At 42.8% G+C, this 20918-nt stretch overlaps 4 protein-coding genes across 4 annotated transcripts; 3 read left to right on the top strand and 1 right to left on the bottom strand.

Annotated features, from left to right (window-relative positions):
* Nucleotides 1-250: 250 nt before the first annotated feature.
* Nucleotides 251-6043, top strand: EAE97_004771 (uncharacterized protein; the record flags this gene model as incomplete). Its single annotated transcript, XM_038875283.1, has 3 exons — nucleotides 251-425; nucleotides 508-703; nucleotides 754-6043. The coding sequence occupies 3 exons, from the start codon at nucleotides 251-253 to the stop codon at nucleotides 6041-6043; spliced, it is 5661 nt and encodes a 1886-aa protein (XP_038733640.1).
* A 2685-nt stretch (nucleotides 6044-8728) lies between these two features.
* On the top strand, nucleotides 8729-10205 carry EAE97_004770 (uncharacterized protein; the record flags this gene model as incomplete). The annotated part of the gene is made up of 5 exons (XM_038875282.1): nucleotides 8729-8872; nucleotides 8942-9046; nucleotides 9111-9496; nucleotides 9561-9628; nucleotides 9718-10205. 5 exons carry the CDS (start codon nucleotides 8729-8731, stop codon nucleotides 10203-10205), a joined length of 1191 nt encoding a protein of 396 aa, XP_038733639.1.
* Nucleotides 10206-11997: 1792 nt separating this feature from the next.
* EAE97_004769 (uncharacterized protein) lies at nucleotides 11998-14323 on the top strand (the record flags this gene model as incomplete). Its single annotated transcript, XM_038875281.1, has 3 exons — nucleotides 11998-12615; nucleotides 12667-12700; nucleotides 12868-14323. The coding sequence occupies 3 exons, from the start codon at nucleotides 11998-12000 to the stop codon at nucleotides 14289-14291; spliced, it is 2076 nt and encodes a 691-aa protein (XP_038733638.1). The 3' UTR covers nucleotides 14292-14323.
* Nucleotides 14324-14897: 574 nt separating this feature from the next.
* EAE97_004768 (uncharacterized protein) lies at nucleotides 14898-16381 on the bottom strand (the record flags this gene model as incomplete). The annotated part of the gene is made up of 2 exons (XM_038875280.1): nucleotides 14898-15996; nucleotides 16059-16381. The coding sequence occupies 2 exons, from the start codon at nucleotides 16379-16381 to the stop codon at nucleotides 14898-14900; spliced, it is 1422 nt and encodes a 473-aa protein (XP_038733637.1).
* Nucleotides 16382-20918: the final 4537 nt, after the last annotated feature.

The following is a 20918-nucleotide window of genomic DNA, read 5'->3' as shown; positions in this document are numbered from 1 at the left end:
AGGCTGCCTACATAAGTTGTAACGGACGGCTACTAATAATAATATTCAATGGTGAAGTCGAATTGGTCGTTCGTCGACAACCTTTATTATGCTTCAAGAGAAACAGTATGTCTTGCGGATAACGACTTTTGATTGTACAACGATATGATCTTGTAAATCAATTCTATTGGATCTTCAATTTCCCACCACACCTCTACGAGCCTTCCGGCCTTGCGCCTATCCACGCCTCACTACGCTGAACAAGTTCACCATGGATTCAAGTAATGGATACGGATATGGCTATGGTTATAACTACCAAAATGGCCATAATGGGACAGATGGCGCGTCTTCCACAAGTGAAACCCGTCAAATGAGGCCACGGCCATTCACCGTCGACGAAGCTCTTCCATATTCACCTTTTTCCTCTGTCGTTCCTTTCAATTCTGGTAACTTGCCTTCTCTTCACTTTTCAACCTATCCTATCCCCAATTACTATTATCAGTTTTTCTAATAACACTTAAATTACAGATATCATCCCGTTACCTACAATAGGACTTGGTTCTTCCTCTTCATTATTTTCAAATGCAGCAGAAATTCAACATGGCAGAGGAAGTCTAGAAAGTTTGAACGCCGAAACAACAAATCCATATCAGACCTCGCAGCGCCTGCAACGAACTCTGAAAGACCTCGAACAGTTGCTCAAACCAGAAGACCATACAATATAGTAAGTTCGAAATCCAGCAAACAATTCGATCTGACTGACGTTCAAAAAAGTAACTTCAAGATCGGACCAAAGATCGCATCTGTTCCTGATGCTACTCCATTGAAACCAAACCTTTCACCCTTTGCGCAGATGCTATACGACTCAACTAAGGTGGAGTATAAGACTGCGGAGCGTCTAGAAGTGGCAGCTATGAGGCATAAAATCCAGAAGCAGAGAACCAAGTCGCAATCGAAGTCGAGAAATCCAAGTAGCAGCTATGGAAATACGAACTTGCAGGCCCATGTTGTGAATACAAACGCTACTATATTCTCTGAAGCCACTACTACGAAGCCTGCTGCTGAACATGCGAATGTCCCGCCTAAAGCAAAGTCGCAAATCGCGGTCGAAATTCCTTTGCCAAAGGCACTTGCGCCTATTCACAAACAAAGTCCAAGCCCTGCGTCAAATTCACATGTCATGAAGATCAGTCCCAAAATATCGCATATTCAATCGTCGGTTGCTCCTCCACAAGTTGCACCAGCCGCTTTTCAGGATGGCAAGCAAAGTCAGAATATTCCACCTTCTTCCTCACAACCAGGCATATCCGTTATCATTCCACAATTACAGATAAAACCAGAAGAGTACAAAGTTGTAGAACCTCTTCCAGACTCGCCTGAAAGTCCTGCTAAGAACCGAAGACGAGCGGGCTCCGATGAATATGAAGGGAATGTTTCCGGAGTGATCGACCAAAGAGAGAAGGCCGATATTGCCGCGCGAAACCTTCGAGAATATCTTCAAGACGTTTTCGAAGCCGAAAATCAATTCCAGCCTGAAACTAACATCTCTAGCAATTTCCTTATCTCGACGAACGAGGGAATCGGCCTTGCGGCTAATACTCAAACGCGACTCGAGGGCCTCTTGAACAGAATTATTGAAGTTGGCAGAATCAAACAGGTTCCCTTGGAAGACTTAATTCGAATTCAAAAACTTTCTGAAGCTGCTTTAAAAGAAGCCGAGACACTCGACTTGAAGATCGACGAGGAAATGGGAGAGTCAGATGTCGAAAGTCTGTTTTTACAGATTTCAAATGCAGAACTTGGACTCAAATCTGCTCGCACCTCGCTCAGAGTTATGACTGGCGGGCGTGACGAGAAGCAGCTGTACTCAGAAGACCTAATTCAGTCCACTTTGAATGCCTTTAAAAACATCATGGAGAATTTCATAATCCCGGTTGTGGAACTTCGCAGCACGGGGTCGACTTCAACATTGTTCAAGCTACTTTCTGCCCAGAAGAAAGCTATTCTTAATTTACTTGCTCAATGCAGACGCCTTTTGTCACTCATGGCAGTTCTCGTGGCCAATATTGATCTATCTGAAACGGTCATCAACAGTCTTGAGTATGCAGCCTCCAAATTGATATTTGTCGAGAATGCTCATGCAGAGAAAGACTCCGTACTTGGTATCCCCAAATTCGACAATCTTAGAGTCATAGCGATGGATGTACTTGCACAAGTATTCAATAACAACCCGAAAGAAAGAGCAGAAATCTTCAATGAAATTCTGACATCCTTGGAGAAGCTTCCTGTTACCAAACAGAGCGCTCGGCAATTTAAATTGGCGGATGGGGGAAGCATTCAGCTTGTCTCGGCTTTGATTATGAAGCTGATTCAGACAAGTGCCAGCAAAACGGATGATGCAAAAGAGAAGCGAAGACGAAAGGCCCAAGATGCTCTAACTGGAGATGATGAGGGTCAAGATGATGGAATCAATGATGCTGATAATCGTCGGCGATACGATACAGAAAGAAGAGCAATCGAACAGAACGTCACAGCGATCCAAGAGCTGAAAGACTGTGGAGCTTCACTACTGGAAAGTGCGACACAGAATACAGGATATGTGGTCAATTTCATTGTTAGTAGAGCAATCAAATCTACGAAGAATGGCGATACACCATACCGGAATCTGCTAGATCTCTTCGTCGAAGACTTTGTTACATGTTTGAACTCACCGGACTGGCCTGCTGCAGAACTACTCTTACGCCTATTCCTCTTCAAAATGGTTCAGCTTGCTGAAGCAGAAAAAACACCTGCTCCTGCTAAGAACATGGCCCTTGATCTTCTTGGGTCAATGGGCGCAGCAATTTCGGAATTGCACTTCCACGTTCGGAAGAGTGCCGCCTCGCTTGAAAATCGAGATGGACGCATGGGACAGTCTCTTTCAAGAATGGTTGAGGAATCACTTAAACACGAAGCAAATACTCATGAAATTTTGACATGGGGCGGACCTTACTTCATGTGCCTAGACTTCATGGAAGATCGCTGCTCTGCTGATCCTCAGTTAGCAAGCAGTATTTCTCTCATGATTGTCGAATGGGCTTCAAAATTGACAGACGAATACGACAACATTCTTGATAATGATCCTGATCACGAGCGTATTGAGGAGAACTATGGTAAAGTGGCATACCGACTTAGAATGATGATCACAGATAAAAAATGGTTTTCTACAGAATATGGTCATGGCTCAGTTGACCCAAGTCATGCCCGCTTGGCTTACTCTGTGACCTTGTTGCATTCAACCTTCTGCACATCCTTCAGTCGTGTGCTGGACATTCTACTTCGATCAATGTTCAGCGAACAAGCTACCGTCAGAAGTAAGAGTCTGAAGAGTGTAAATCAGGTTTTGGAAACAGATCCAACCATCCTTGAAAGAGAGCCCACCGCCAAGCAAATGATTTTGAGGTGCTCAAATGACCCTTCAGTCGGTGTAAGAGATTCGGCATTGGGCCTCATTGGAAAATGCATCTCACTGGTACCATCACTTGAGGTGGAGATGACTCCTAGTATTCTTCACCGTGTCAATGATAGTGGTGTTGGTGTCCGAAAACGAGCCATGAAACTATTAAAAGACATCTACTTGAACAACACCAATAAAGATGTGAGGGCCTCAATTGCAGATGCTATTCTATACAGAGTCACCGACCTTGATGATAGTGTTCAAGAATTGGCCCGGTCAACAATCGAGGAAGTTTGGATGTTACCTTTCTACAAAATAACTGGATCTGAAGATGCATCAGTTCAAGCAAAGCTCGCCATTTCAGATCATGTTACCCTGATCATCAAGACGGCTCAAAGACAGAATGGAACCTCTGGTGTGCTAGACAAAGTGCTCCAGAATCTACTTTCACCAAAGTCAAAATACCCCGAGGCCAATTTCAAGGTCTGCAAAGCACTTGTTGCTGCTATGTTCGAGACAATTATAGATAATACCACTTCCGAGGATTCCGATGCACCAAATCTTCGGGAATCTCTAGAAGTACTCACCATATTTGCCAAGTCCAATGCAAATCTATTCACAGCTGATCAAATCCAATTACTACAACCATATGTTGCAAATGTCGGTAGCGGTGACGAAGCTGCTATCTATCGTTCAGTTGTCATCATATTCCGCTATGTCCTTCCTAGTTTACCCAAGGTTCAACATGGTTTCCTCATTGAAATTAGGAAGCATCTCTTGCCAACTATGACACGCAGTCCCAAATCTATTTTAGATGACATTGTTGCATGCTTATGGATCATTAGTAGTGTTCTTGATGATTATCATAACTTAACAAGAGTCGTATTATCTAGTTTGGCTGGTATTCAGAAGATGAAAAGCATCGATTTGAACGATCCAAAACGAGCTGATCTTGTTAAGAAACTGACAAAACTTCTCCTTATTTGTGGCATGTGTGGTAAGCACTGCGACCTTGATCCTCAGCATGAAATTTTCAAGGAGAAGGAGTTTCCGAAAATGAAAGGCAACTCGGTTTCGAAGCTGATGGTTGATACATTTGCTCCATTTGCAACTCCTTCTCAGCCTATGGAAGTTCGGAAGCATGCGCTTGATGCAATGGGTATGGTTTGTCAATCTTGGCCGAAGAACTTTTCCGCCGCCAACGTTTACACTACGTTCATTCAAGTATTTAGTGATCAGGATTTGGAATTAGAGACGATCGTGATGAGAGCCTTCAAAGAGTATCTTTCGATTGAGGAAAAGCGATCAGAAGAAAGTGGCGATGGTGCGGTCGGCACTGGTACAGATTCAAAGGCAAAATTGGGTGTCATGGGCGGCAGTCAAGGTGACGGTGTTGCATTGGACATCGCACAGAGATTCTTGAAAGATATTGCTCGCATCGCGCTTGGTAGCCAGGATAAGGAAGCACTTCTTGCTGCAGAGGTCGTGGCAAGCATAAATAGACAAGGTCTTGTTCATCCCAAGGAAACCGCCTGCACTCTTATTGCTTTGGAAACTTCACCCACCAGCAAAATTGCTGACATTGCATTCAGGGAGCACAGGGCTCTTCATGAGAAGCATGAGACGATTCTTGAGAAGGAATATATGCGAGCTGTTTTGGCTGCGTACGCATACCAGAGAGATGTAGTCAAGGACACTCATGGTGCTACACTTAATCCCTTCACCTCGAAACTGTGGATGATGATTGAAATCATGAAGATTAGCAAGGTCAAGAACCGAAAGAAATTGTTCGATAGCCTATGCTCGCGAATTAATTTTGACCCGGCTAAACTCGACGCCATTGAAGATCTACCACATTATTTGGATTTCGCGCAATTCATCATCGAGAATCTCGCTTTCTTCGAATATCAAACCGTGGATGAGTTACTGTCAACTATCGATTTGATGGAGAAACTGGTCGCGGGTACAGGTACGGGTATTGCTCATGCGATTGAAACAGAGGTTCTTCACATTAGCCTCGACCAACCAGCAAATGAAACCGATGCAAATGGTCATATTCATCCAGACGTACCAAAGCGAGATTCAATGCGCCTACAACAGCTCACTGCAATATCAATCATGCTTACGAATTTGTGGGAGGCTCGTACATATCTTCGTCGTCAGTTTGGATTGATGAATAGAGATGGAAAAGTTAAAGGTGCAACCAAAGATCTCAGTCGGGCTCCAATAAGGGTAACAAGCGTCTCTGGAGATAAATTCTGGAGTGAAGTTTGCGGTAGAATGACTAGTTGCGAGTCTGAGGAAAAAATGGAAGCGCAATGTCGAGCCTTTGTGGAACTACTCAATGTAGATCACGACTTCAAGGTCTCAGCAGAAAATGATGAGATTGATGAGAGAGGCAGAATGAGCACGCCAAGCGATGATGAAGATGGCACCCCTGGTCCGCCGGGTGGCAGCGGAAGAGGCCGTAAGAGGAAGGCTGGCAGCAACGGAGTTTTAGGGGGGCGAAAGAAGCGAGCTAGGTCCAGTTCAATCTCAAGAGGACGAGGTAAACCAAAAGGAGCGAGTTTCAGTTCCGGAAAGGGAGCTTCTGTTGAGCGTAACGATGAAGGCGAGTGGGATAATTAGGTCCAACCCCTCCAACATGATTCTGGAGAGGAGTTTGCTTGTGGCGTTCGCTTGGCTTCTAAAGTGTGTTCATTGGCTGTTTGGGATGGGAAGGAATTACATTTTTATCATTTGAGATACCAGAACATTCATACCATTGGATGTCACTTTATGCTGGATTTATTTCACTGGGAAGGATTATTGAATCGGGAAGTGCTACATAAACAAGTGCGTATCATGGGAATACAGGTCGGAAGGGTCTACCCGGCATGTCAAAATGGCTCAACATCTAGCTTGGTGCTTGGGTGAATTGGCCACATAGAATCAATATCGTAGATATCTTTGGTTGATTTAATCAATCATATCATCCATTAGCAAATAGTATTAATAGAAGTAACATTTAATAATTCAACGTTTAATATGAAGTGCGAGCAACTTCCGGAGCTCGAAAGTCTTTTTATTGTAAGGGAAATCACTTTACAGGTTCTGTATCGTATCATCAGATGGCTGAAGTGTCCAGCAAGAGAACCGAGGCTCATGAACATGATTGAACGAGTTCCAACGAGGGATCATTCGAATGATGTAAACAATCGCAAGGAATTGTTCCGTGAGGATTATGGTTGAGGCTAAAAAGGTGTTCTATAGATGGTGGAAGTGAAGGAGGAGTTGATGTGGACGGTTTAGTTTACTTTATCTTGGTGACCCGGCAGTTCGTATCGTCTTCCTAGCTAGAAAAGACCTCGATTCTTAATTCTAAATCTGGAGTTCCGACATCGACATGCGATTGCTCTCTGACAACACCGATACACACCATGTCTAGCCCTTACCTAAGGACAATATTGAAATAACAGTAAGGGGGTGGGAAGTGATAGATGTTTTAGACAAAGTCTTATTGAAACATTGCTTTTGTTCCGTTTTATCACTAAGTTCTGTACATGTTGCTGCACAGAGCAATGTTTGGTCTGAACTTGAGCGTTTCATACATCTGACGTTCGAAAAATGACGTCGAGTCATGGGCGGAGGGGGCTTTGACGATTATAGTCACGTGACATTTGCGCTTCTTTCTTGGGTTTGCTCTAGACGATGAAGTCTTGAGCTGTTTGTTCATCTAGCGCTCGGTAAATATCCAGAACGTTGAATAGTTTCGGTCCGGCACTCGTATTTCGGGAAATAGATGTCTATTTGTCATATTATTGTGGAACGTACAGTATTCTATTCGAATTATATATTTCTAGATCTTCAACTATTAGGTTGCTAGATATATATATATCTGAGTATGAAGCGATGGCAAAGGAGCTGTCAATTGCTCGGTCTGAACGTTACGGGTCGGTAATGAACCCTACTTTTTCCATTTGTGGTGCCTGTGGAGATGAAATTGAATTATATTACGTGTGTAAGTATGCTCATTCACGATCCAATCGTCATAGAATAGATTGCATGAGTGGGTAATATAAAGAGTTGTATTGATCTAGAAGGGGCAGTAAAAGGAATGATCTTTTATACTCCACTTTATTTACCAATCTATGGGTAAGCACCACCCTTCCTTCTGTCATGGACCTACCTAAGTCAAATTGGTGTATCACTGCGTTGGGTACAAAAGATATTGATTCTTAGTGTTCTAAGTACGGAGAATGGCTATTGAGCTATTAGTTGTATTCGGGTAATACAAGAGCTGATCTCTCGATACCCCACCTAACTAGCCAATTCTACCACGGAAAGAACCCTTTGAAAAATACCCGTGTAAACTTTATAGATTCAGTCTCTTGGTATTTAGGGTCTGGTTCACAGAATAGTCTTGCCAGAAAGTCTGGGGTTAGATATGATGAAGTAGGCAGTGGTCAGCCGAGGTCGAATTCTTTAGACACAACAGTCTCGCCAATCGTAAAGGCCCTGGTTGCCAAGAGGGCGAATCTTTTAAACTTATAATTACAGTCTGGAGAGACGACACATTCTTTCTGGGGCTTTTGAATCTTGACCCGGCATTGAGTTTCGTGGCCCACAGATCGACCACTAGGATAACATCTGGATCGTCGTTTAATTGGTTGTTAAGAATTAGATGCCGAGGACTCAACCTTCAAAGTCTAAGCGGTCGCAAGTCGAGCAAGTGTGTGATAAAGTATGTCTGTTAATTGATTGATCTTTTTCCTCGGGGAATTTTATTGCATCACTATGCTAAGCAGAGGTCCCTTCCTTACCTGTTTACAGGATGCAGGTCTTACAGAATTCTTCCCCTTGCATAACCGAGCATAATTATCACTATTATCGCATAACTAAAACTCAATAAACTGATAATGAATCTTTCGGTATTTACTGCAAAAAGCTCTAGTTTGCCTCCGTTCCGCCCCAATCTCGGGAATTTCGACGGAAATTAAGCAGAAATGGATTTAAACTCCTCTTTAAAAGGACCCACTTTGCTAATTCTCGCATCCATACATACTGCCCAGCTTCCCCAACTTGACATCAGAACTCATATGGTATGGTATCTCTGCACGGATCGTCGAATCCCCTCGATTTGTCAATATGCCAAAACAATCTCAGTGCGGAAGTCGAACGTGCAGTCGAGCCTTCCATCCCCTCATATATGTGGAACCGCTTGGGTCTAAATCTTAAATTTGTAGATGAAAGAAAATTTAACATCTGTATCTTATCATGGTTGATTCTCTTAACGTCTGAATAGCTACTCACTGCGAAGCGGTTGTTTATATCATGGAAGGCCGACAGATCCAGATTGTGACCTTAGTGACCCTAGGCCTGTTTTTTTCTTGGTTAAGTGTTGGATTGCGATGTTATACGAGAATAATCGTTTCGAGGACTTTTGGAAGTGATGATTATTGGATTATTCTCGGACTGGTGAGTGAACCCTGAGATATAATGATGGCGTTTGAATCTCAAATAAGCTTTGGCTAATCGAACTTACAGGTTGCGTATACTGCCGATTCAATTTTTGCATACCTTGGTGTTCATTATGGAATTGGAGTGCATGCTGCTCAACTCACTTACGATCAGTTAATAAATGCTGCAAAGGTATACATTCTGAGTTACAGCCTGCATTGAGTTACAATTCGTGGAAGGATTCTAACACACCCAGTACCAAGTCTTCGTCGAAATCGGCTATATTCTTTGCACAGCCATAATCAAAACGAGCGTCGGGTTGCTCCTCCTTCGCATTACTTCTGTCAAAACCTTTTACAAATATGTCATCTGGATCAGTCTTGCCATAATATGGATTTGGACAATAATAACATTTGTTATTAGTTGTGTGCAGTGCAGACCATTAAAGGCGTCATGGGATCCATTAACTCCAGGAGTTTGTCTCGAACCCCGTATTATTGCGAATTTTGCATATGCCATCTCGGCCGAGACAATTTTCTTTGATTGGCTTTTTGCATTGTTGCCAATACCAATTTTGTGGAAAATCAAGATGGGTCTTCGTTTAAAGTTCTCGATCATGGTTATTCTGAGTTTAGGAATCGTGTAAGGAGACAATCCGTCGTACTTACAGTCAAAGGGAAACTGACACGAGGCTTTGCCTTAATAGTGCAAGTGCTGCTACCATTATTCGTCTTAAGTATCTGGTTGCTTTTCTGAATGTTACAGATTCATTGTGTAAGTTGCTCCTCGTTAGCGTCTCCATTGACTTAGCAATACACACTTAAATTCACTGCATCAACTAACATCTCATCTCCCTCACAAAGATTCTATCACTCCTGTTTTCATCTGGTCCACGATTGAGATTGCCCTTGGTATAGTCGCTGCATCAACCGCCACCCTCCGACCTCTTCTTCGTAGCTGGAAAATCCTTGGTTTCAGCAGCGAACACAGCTCAGATAGTGAACCTGGAGGCCCACGATCGGGTTCTTGGAGCGGATTTAAGAAAACTCCTCGTGGTGGGAGTGATCCTACTGCGAGTCATCAGTCAAATGAATTGACTCTGAGGGATACTATCCATACGCAATCTTCGAATCTTAAGACGACTAAGAGTTGGAGCGGGAGGAGTGGACACAGTGAGGAGGGAATATTGAGGAGTCCAGATGGAAGATTTGCTGATAATGAAAGGAGAGGGGAAGGGGAGAATGAGGAGTATGAATTAGTTTCGAGGCCGGCCGACGGAATTGAGAGGCGGACGGAAATTCAGATTGAATATGCTGAGAGGATGAATGATTTGGGAAGAGACATGGTTTGATTTGTATACTAATATTCATGATTAACTGTACAATATCCTTCATAATGACGGCGTTGGTGGATATAGACATAGATACAGGCATGGAAAAGGGCATAGGAGGCAGGATACTTGGATATCAAAGTTTTGGTTAAAGGAGACCAACAAAACATATCCTAGTGAACTCGTTATATTTTTTCAACTTCCAAGCTCTTACGAGTTCTATATCTTTCTCGTCCATCAAATTCCAAAGTCAAGAATAGTCTTCTTGATGTCTTTACATAATGCTATCATCGGCCATCAATTTTTACTTTTTGTCGCATTCATGGAAGAGACGTGCTGGTTTGAAAAGGATACGGATGACGTAACGCCTTCAATATGGAGGTCTTCAATGTCAATATTGTATTCTATCTAAAGAGCTAGTTATTGTACACAAATAGTAGGCCTTGAATAAGGGCTACTGAAAGAGCTAGTCTCTTTCGCATTCGCCTAGGTTTAGTATAGTGGCCATTGAATTGAAAATTTCACTTACGTTCATACAGACGAACACAAAAATCTCATGGGTATCATTTCAGGACCAGAACATTGAGAATCAACAAGAGAAGAGATCTTGGGGATCCATATGATTGTCTCCAGAAACAAGTCCCTGCACTCAAGTATATTTCCAGTATACTTCTCGCTAACCTCAATCTTGTAAAATCTTACAATCAATTGATTGATCACTACCTAGTCAAGGATCTCGGTAATTGGTGCGCTTATCATAATCCATCATCCAGTATTCATTATTGATTCTTTCTATTATATCAGCGCTTTATTAATGAGATTTTTCACTTTATCCCTCTTTTACATCTTCCAAAAGAGGGCGTGGGTAGGAGTAGTAAGGAGTTGAAAAGTCTAATAATTATAACGAATTTTTGACTGTGGTGATTTATCTATTCCTTCTTACCATATACAATTTGCTCGCATTGTAATGACACTGCTTGATTTGGGAAACGCAGAGTGGTTTGCTCATGATTAGTAGGTCCAGTTGACTTTCCGTCTTTCTCCTTTCTTATACACATCTATTAATGCGATAGATGGGATGTGAGTTTCTTACAAGTGATTAAAACTTTGAATTTAGAAAATGAAATACACAATGTACTCGTCGTATATTCTCCTTGGTTCATTTTCCTCTGTTGTTGATAAAAGGGGTCAGAAGTTTCAAGCGAATGTAATCATATGCGACAATTCTCTAGTACGTACCAACACTAAGGTGTAAAGAATTTCAGGATAGATACGCATTCATCTTGATATATTGATATTTTATAGCGAGTTATCTCTACCTGACCATGATATATTCACAGCAATCTTTGTCCTAACTTCTCGTTTCATGAATCTCACTTTTGTAACCATTCTCTACAATTGCAAGTGTTGTGTTTGATTACACCCCAACCCAAGATTCAAGGCTATCCAAAAAAGATTATCAAGAATTTCTGTAATCGATTGATTAATATGCTCTCAATACTACAGATTTCAGGAAGATTTCTCGCTAATATCTATGTATAATCCATTTACTTCCAAATAACAAAGCCATCAATCCATCTTCCCCCATCAAATGCGGCAACATCTCTTTGTTCCCTCTGGAAATTCTCGCAAATCTAAGTATAACAAAGCTAATACAAATCAAATTTCTTTCAGAAATACTAGTAGCAGACTGTACTCCAAGCTGTTACCAGCTACTCACGATCGCGATTTCACTTCCAATAAAAAAACATGTCATGCAACACTCCAACCCCAAAATATTATCCATCCATCCAAACCCAAATCCAACAAAACCATGCAGCAGGAGCAAAAACCCAAACCCAAACCTCTACTATCATATCCACATCTGTCCCGTCTATTCATTATAGGCAATAAACTTAATTACTGCTACCTCTACCTCTCCCTCATCGTCACAATCTACACCCGTCTCCTAGAAAACAACACTTCGCTAAGTGGGGGTCCTAGACTACCTCCACAGATTATCCTACTACTAGGAACCCTCCAGGAGATATCCCGGCGTTTTTTCAAAGCAATAGGTTTATGGAGCAATCCCGCGGCCGTCCCTCCACCCCTCCCCCCACCACTTCCCCCCGCAAACCCCCCAGACCCAGACCCTCCCTCCTCAGACGACGAAGCATCCGATTCTTCCCACCACTCCTCCCAAGATACCCCCAGCCAATCCTCCTCCGACTCCAACGCAGAATCCATCTACGCACCCACATCCCCGCCCCAAAACTCCTCGCTCTCACAACGCGATATCCATGAATCTGAAGAACGACTCGCGCATTATTATCAATCGTTGAAGAAGGAGCCGAAGAGTATTAGGCGGAATAAGTGGAGAGAAGATCCGAGGTTGGGGAGGCTGGAAAATCAGGTTTTTGAGGGGATATTGGGGGTTGGGGGGTTTGGGAGTGTTTGTAATTATTTTTTTTCTTTGATTCGTCTTTTATGTATGAGAATATAGGGGTGGATTGGGAAGGAGAAGTTTAGTTCCTTCGGTTTGGACGGGAAAGAGGGAATTCGAGTTTTGAAAAAAAAAAGGGATGAGATGAGATGCCCAGAAACGGAGGATTCTCGCTACCCCTATCCCATCCCATCCTATCCCATCCTATCCCAAAATATTCCCACCCAAAACCCACAAGCTAACCTCATCCCCCAATTATAGACCTCGTTCTCAACACCCTCACCCAGAAACGATACGCGCTGAAACTCCAATCCGAAACCACCGACCAACGTCTCTCGCGGCGCAAACGCGAACAGCCCCCCACGCCGCACACCCCACCCGATCCCCTCTCGCATACACCCCCCATCACGCCCTCCTCCGAAGCAACCATCACCTCACCCACCCTCATCGGCGCTCGCAATCTGCTCTCCAAACGCTACCGCGAAAATCGCTGTTATCTGCAATACATCAAATCCGGGCATCCCAACATCTGCGCCCTGGACGCCTTCCTCGATTTCACTTCCCAATTCGGCGCCGCGGAAGAACGAGGAATCGTCATGTTCGCTTCATACTACGAGTACTGCGATGGCGGCGATCTCTTCCGCATCCTGAGCGGCTATCGAAAAAGACATCAACGCATTGCCAGCGCGCGAAAACGAAGCGAAATGGTCAACCTCGTCAACATGGGTCGGCACATGCGGCGCGAACCCCTCCTCCCATTCCCCCCGGAAGCAGAACGTCGATTCCCCCCCGAACTCTTCCTCTGGCACATATTTTCGCAGCTCATTTCCGCCATTCTCTTTCTGCACAACGAACATCCCGATTACAATACGCTTCCCGAACATCGAAATCGCGCCATGGTCATCACCATGGATCTCGCGCCGCAGAATGTCTTTCTGCAATGGCCGGACTATGCATCTACCCCGGAGCAGCGAAGAGCCGTATACCCCGATATCAAAGTTGGGGATTTCGGGACCGCGAATTTCCTCCCGCCGGGTGGACGCATTCCCGCTGAAGAGGGAGTGGAGGCGGAGACCCCGGATCAAGAATACTATGATGCGCGGACGGATGTGTGGACGGTGGGGTTAATGATCTATCAATTTGCGACGCGCGCGCAAGCTGGTGAGCAGAAGGATGATATCGAGGGGATGTATAGTGCGCAGTTGAATAAAGTTGTGAAGGCTGCGATGAAGAAGAATCGCGAAGAGAGGATTGAAGGGAAGAAATTAGGGAGGATTCTTCAATCCGGGTATGAAAAGCGGATTCCGCATATGTTTAAAGAGCTTCCCGATTGGGCGATATCGCAGGAAGATGTGCTGAAGTATCGGTTTTCGGAACGGCATGTAAAGGAATTATGGGAGCGGGATTGGAATTTGAAGATTGAGCAGGAGGAGGAGGAGGAAGCGAAGGCGGCGGAGGATGAGGATAGGGATCTTCATTTGATGTTGTTGGTGAAGGAGAGGAAGTTGAGGTTTGGGATTGAGTTGGACGAAGATGAGGAGGATGATGAGGCGCATTTGGCGTGGATACAGGCATTGAAGGATGAAAAGCCGGAGCTGTATGCGGAACTTCTGGCGGAGGCGAGGGAAAAGGTGCCGAGTCCTGAGGTGCCGGATTCGGGAGAGAGCGAAGAAGATTTGGGATGAAGTGGTGAGACAGGCGTTAATCGTGCATTCTGTGTGTAAAAAATCTTCCTGACAGTGGCTTGATACTCCTGGCGAACCACCTCTGGAAACAATTTACACGAGCTGAAAAGTTCGAATGCGAATACGTCGCAAGATTGATGAATTCTAGTATTAGATGCTAGTTATATAGCTAATTTCGATTTAACAAAAGTATGTTAGGGAGAGAAACAGGAAAATACTCAACACGTGTGGAGTGTGAACAAGGAACTACTAACATAAATATTTTCGTTTGGGGAGGAGGGGTGGGGGGAATCAAAGATCTCAGAAACAAAAATGCATCAAATTCAAGATGAGAAGAAATTAAATAATGAGTATATGAATTTATTAGAAATCTATGTCTCTATTCCATTTCGAGTCGTGGTATCGTTTTCATCCATCCATCCGTTCATTCGATCTCATCTGATAAAGAGAAGAGAGAAACCCCATCCAGGCAAATGCCAGTAAAAAGCGCGTATATACAGTAAACAATAAGTTTCATCTATTAAGATGTTCGTAATCCCATCCCAAACACCCCAAACCATCCCAATTCATCCTTCCCAAAGTATCGTTAAAGACAGCGGAACTCGTTTAGATGGTTTCCTTTTGCTCAACACTCATTACTTTATCTCCATCATAATGAACCTTTTCAACCACACCACCTGCAGCACCACCTACAAACTCAGCTGAAACGACATCCTTGACTCTCATGATATGTCTTCCGTGTCTAATCCAATGGAAAGTAACGTATCCCAATACATAAATGAATCCAACCAATGGAACCACATATGAGATTCTAGTACCCACAGAATCGGCAATGGCACCTTGAATAGGAGGGAAGACGGCTCCACCAGATACACCCATAACGAGGATACCTGCACCACGACGAGTATGACGACCGAGGTTGGCAGTACCCATGGTGAAGAGAGTAGGATACATAGGAGCCTCGAAGAAGAAGAGAAGGATGAGGATAACTACAGCGCCATTTCCGTGCCACGCAGCTACAACGGCTGTGAAAGCGATTGCAAAGACAGAGTAGATGATCATGAGGAAATCAGCTTGGAAAACGGTTGCGAGAGCAGTGGCGATGAATCGACCAACGGTGAAAGTGATCAAAGCGTAGGACAGCATGTTAGAAGCCTGGGAGGAAGAGTAAGATGCATTCTCGGTAGCGTAGTTGATGAAGAATGATGCAACAGTGACTTGAGCACCAACATAGCAGAATTGAGCAATGAAGGCGAAGATCATGTTGTATTGCTTATAGATTGGTCCTTGGCCGATTTCATGTCCAAACTCATCGAGGGCCAAGTTCTCCGTCTTGACGGTGCTAGATTCGAGCATTTCTTCGGAAACTTCAGGAAGTTTGGCGACAAGGAAGAGAACGGCGATAGCGGCACCAGCGCATGCAACTGCCAGATAGACGAATTGAACATTGGTTAAGTTGTGAGCATTTTCACCCGAGAAGAAGTATTTTCCGGCAATCAATGGACCGATGAATGAAGCAACTCCGTTCCATGACTGACAAAATTGAAGACGAGCTGATGCGGATGCTGGGTCACCGATAACAACGGCATAGGAATTAGCGGCAGTTTCGAGAGTAGCAAGTCCACATGCGATGACCAATGTACAAGCACAGAAGCCACCAAATGAGGCAATTCTATTTTCGTATGTAGAGAAATGAGCAGTTGGCCTGGATATTATGTTAGCTCTGATTCGAGTGGTACAACGTTGTAAATCAATGCCAAAACTTACCAAAACATAATGGCACCAAGAGAGTAAAGTGAGAGACCCATCAAGATAGTAATCTTATAACCCTTGCGCTTCATGACTTCGGCGGCAATAGGAGAGAAGAGAAGATAACCGCCACCGAAGTAAACGACTTGAAGACCGGTAGATTGAAGCTTGGTGATGTCAAGGACTGTTTGGAAATGCTTGTTGAGAACATCGAGTAAACCATAGGAGAAACCCCATAGGAAGAATAGAGAAATGACGAGGGAGAGTGGAAAAATGAGAGCTCTTCCACGGAGGAAACCCGTTGAAAGAGGTGTAGTAGAAATTGGAATTCCACCGGCCATTGTGAAGGGATTGAAGGGAAGTGTTGTTGTTGTCGTTGAGGTGGAGAGAATGGAGAGAATAAGAATGAAACTCTTCTATAGAGTATAGAGAGAATACGAGGTTCTTATTGGAAAGAGAGAGGTTGAATTGATGATGATGTTGTATTTAGAAGTTGGGTTACTCCATCTTTATAGGAATTTCCCAAGTTGAACTTCCCCAAACCCCAGTCTCCATTCCATTACCCCAGACCCATCATTCAACCCACTCACCCACCTCCATCTCCCACCGGAGATATCCATCATTCGACTCTTTACTTTTTCACCCTAGACCTTGAATAATTTGATCCAATCAAGTAGATTGAATCAATGTGATTGCATAAGGGTATCCACACTTTGGAAATATAAAATTATTCAAATGATATAAAAAGTCTGAGTGAATGTAATCTTACCCAGTTCGGCATAGTCTATATCATTGAATCAACCAAATCCCGTACTCCCCAAAGATCGGTAGATACTTTTAGACAGACAGATGTTTTGACCGTCTAAGTTTCTTAAAATCAACTAAGCTATATTCATACTTTAGTTTACGATCCCGTCTCAAAAGATAGGTTTGATTTGATCTGATTGGCTATTTTGCCATTGAATGTTCTATTTGAAGGGAGAGATGCGCACTACGTAGGTAGTCAAATATTTTAAGTCGTTTTAGGACGCTCCGAAAATATGACCGAACAAGGAAAGTCCCGCAGTCGATCTATTGAAGAAGTGCGAAAGTTCAAAGGTGTCGAGGGTGTGAGAAAAAAGCTGGGAAAATCTGGAGAAGCTAAGTGAACTAATGCAAATGTAGAGGAGCTGAAGGAACTAAGACGAATATAGAGAAGCTTCATGTGAAAGCTTAACCATTTAGCATGATGTCCTCAACACATTTACCCGGACCAATCCTTCCATTGGATCAGGTTTCTTCTTCTCCTTCTCCATACTATCATCTACATCGTACATGATCTTCCCAGTCTCATGGCCCTTGTCGTCGGGGTTATTATGGATCTTGGAGGTATCGAGTGATGGTACTAAGATGCTTCTCCAACCTCCAATGCTTCACTGATCAAAGGGGGAAATATCCAGATGAGCATCTAGTCGTTCATGGTTTGAATGAGATCGAGGTCAAGTGACCATGAACATGTAGGTATCCACGTATATGTGCATTGGGAAGAAAGGGCTAAGCCTGTTATGTATTTCCCCATGGGTTACAATCCGGTGCGAGGGTGAGGGGCAAGAGGGGCAATAATATCAAATTCCAAGAAAGATCCACTTGTACACGGACTGAAGTTGGTGGGGAAGACCAGGAAGACTAGGGAGACAGGGAAGACAGGGAAGACCAGGAAGAGAAGGAATGGTGCGGGGGATTTTCATGACCTAGTCGAAAGGGATCAACCAATAATCATTCATGTAATCTTACGTGATCAAAAGATGTAATCAGCATCTTTTCATTCTTATGTACTCGAATATCGCCTCGTCTCTTCCAAGTTCCAATCATTACCCCTTCATCATTGAATCCTCGCTGAATTTTATGCTGAACCTCTTTCAGGACTCATGCATACTCGTACACATAAGGTTACTTTCTGCATCGCGATAACATGCATGGTATCAAAACCACATGAAAAGCCAATGCTCTCAAAGATCGATAATGGAAAGACGGACATGCCGAAGAGAATGGGAGGAAAATTCTCTAATCTGAATCTAGACAACGCCCATGAGCAATCTGGTACGAATTTCCAGACCTTCTAGTCTGCTTCTAGTTCAATTCTAGCGCTTTTTTCTTCTTCTTTAGCGTGGACTTAGTGCCATCTTCAAGCATCTTTCAACGCTAATTATGGCACTTCATCGGCAAACCAAATACTACAAATTTTATCAAGCCTTTCCTTTCCTTACCTTTCTCTCGCTGGCTGACCTTTAATTTTTTCCACCTTCGCCCAGAACACCACTCAGAACAAGCTTCACCAAGAACAAAACACATTCATCATCGGTTATTGTTAATGTAATGACTAAAAGGCTTCTAGAAGCTTATCAAAACTTCAAAAGGCTTAATGTGATGTAACTTCAATCATGCCACAATCTTAATGTGGCTTGAAACTTCTTCAAGAGGCGAATACGATTGAGGAACATGTGAAAGTGTTAGCCGACGAGATGTTTGAGGCTCTGTCCTATATCGGAACCTTGTGGTTGGGATACACACTACAATGAGTGATTGTGGCTTGCTTCAAGTGGGTTATTCATCATCATTGACATGTCATTTCATGACATTAATTCTGTCTATGGCCTTATCGCATTTGCCTACGCCTGATGATACACCAACCCTCTTGCTAGAGCAGATACTCATACTATTTCTTGAGCTTTTTCATAAGTATCCACTTCTTAACAACCTGGACCGAAGTCGAGACTCTTGTCCATCAATTCCCAGATCCACTTACCCTCAACCGCTCAATTTCCCCATATCCACTATTTGACCCCATCAATACATTCATGATACACGCCTCAAAGCTTCATCCCCTTTCATCTCCAAATGGAGAAGCGAGCGCACTCCACGAATCCACCTCCGTAGTGTGTGCTCACAGTATCTCACCTCACCTAGTCAAACGCGCGGGACACTTGATCTGTGCTGGAGAGCGGGATTCCCATAATCCACAATAGGCCCGATTCCTCCAGACTCACCGTGTCTAGCCTTGGGGAAATATCCACGAAGTTGGCACCAAGTCTTAAGCCACTGGGGTGGATATTAGAGTTCAATAAATGAGAAAGAGCCGCTTCTAGTCTTGTATGGGAGTATTGCTCCGAGTTCGCTTCACTCAGCTCTATGGCCTTTTCTCTCGAGAAAAAAGTGGGACTTGATGAAAATTGCATTCATGTTTTATATTGAGAGATTTAGTAAGGTCCAACCTTTTCTATGTATTGGGTTGGGTGACTTTCCGTAAAAGAGATGGAGAGAGATATCCTAAAGAAGATAGTTACCCCTCATATACATTTTATCCATCTCATCTCTATGCATCACCCTCTTCTAACGAGAAGGTGAGATATCAAGATGATTTTTCTACCTAGATATCTAGCTATATACTGTTCTTGTTCCGATTCTTCCTAAAAAAGGCCTCGTTTAAGAATTCAAGATATTTTATGCCTTTCCTAGATCTATTCTTTTATGTTGATGTGATAGAAGGGAGGTAAAATGTACCTATTCATTGCTATGTCAAATCCGAAAAAGAATATGTATTTATTTGTTCATCTATTTAGTTTGATGGATGTATTTAAATATAATCTTTATTTAATAAAAAAATCTTGAATTTTATTAATATTCTTTTTCTTATTTTTATTAAGGAAAGAGGAGTATATAACAAGAGTTAAATTTAAGGATGCATGTAGTGTGAAATTATCTTTATATACCTATCCAATCTCAATCTCAATCTCAATCATATCATCCCTTCCTTTCTTTCTTCTTAATTGCTTTTCAACTTCTATACTCCAGCGCGAATATACATCTTCCACAGCTATTAATTATGATACAACATTACTTCTCAGCATCATCGTTCTCTCTTAAGCTACTCCCTCTTATTCATACCGACTTGTCTACTGCTAACCTAGAAGGAAGTTCCCCCCAATATTCATCTATGTAGATATAGATGAATATTCCCGGTCAAGTCTCAAGTCATATCTAGATCATAAACGTCTATTTCAACATTAAAATCAAAATCTCTTCCCTTATTTTATTTTATTTAAAATAAAGTACTTCCCTAAGCTCAAACCTCACCTAAAGAAATGCCATCAGAACTATTAATGAACCTCCCTCTTGCTCCTGCTGACCTCTCACCAGCTTACAAAATCCCTCTTATATCCACATCACTATCTTTTTTGTTTCTTTCTTACTTTCTCAGGATTTTGCTCTCCTTTCCTCAGAATCTCTCTTCTCCTCTATACTACCAACATTAATTCCCACTACACCATACCCCGTCCCCCTCCTTCCCCCTTCGTCTTCTCTTCTTCACCCCTTCTCATTAATTTCTCAATAAAACTTTCTCCTCTACGGGAGAATAAGAAAAAAATGAAAGTCATTTTCATAATTGAATTTCTCTTCTTTCCCATCTCTGTCCTCTATCCTCTTGTATCCTTTTATTCTATTCTCCTATTATATTGTCCTATTCCATGCTCTTATTCTATCCTTTTATCCTATCCTCCTATTCTTACCCACCCCTCAAACCATTAATAGTCTCCTCTCATTTATCTCTTCTTATTCATCTTCTCTCATCCGTCTCCTCTTATTCATCTCCTCTCATCCATCTCCTCTCATCCATCTCCTCTAAAACCCCAAACATCACCCCTCATCCTTACCCTAAAACACTCCAAGATCCCTATCAAACAACACGAAATCTATAATCCATTTCTAAATCTTAATCTCTACTCAAAAGACAAATACTTCTTTCTAACCACCCCCCTTACTCTTACTCTTTTTCTTATTCTTTCCCTCATTGCTTCCCTCTCTTCTTTTTCTTTCCAAAATATATATTATTCCTTCATT

Source organism: Botrytis byssoidea (genome assembly GCF_014898295.1).
Source record: "Botrytis byssoidea strain MUCL 94 chromosome Unknown BBYS_008, whole genome shotgun sequence".
NCBI lineage: Eukaryota > Fungi > Ascomycota > Leotiomycetes > Helotiales > Sclerotiniaceae > Botrytis > Botrytis byssoidea.
This window is presented reverse-complemented; position numbering and strand designations above follow the sequence as displayed.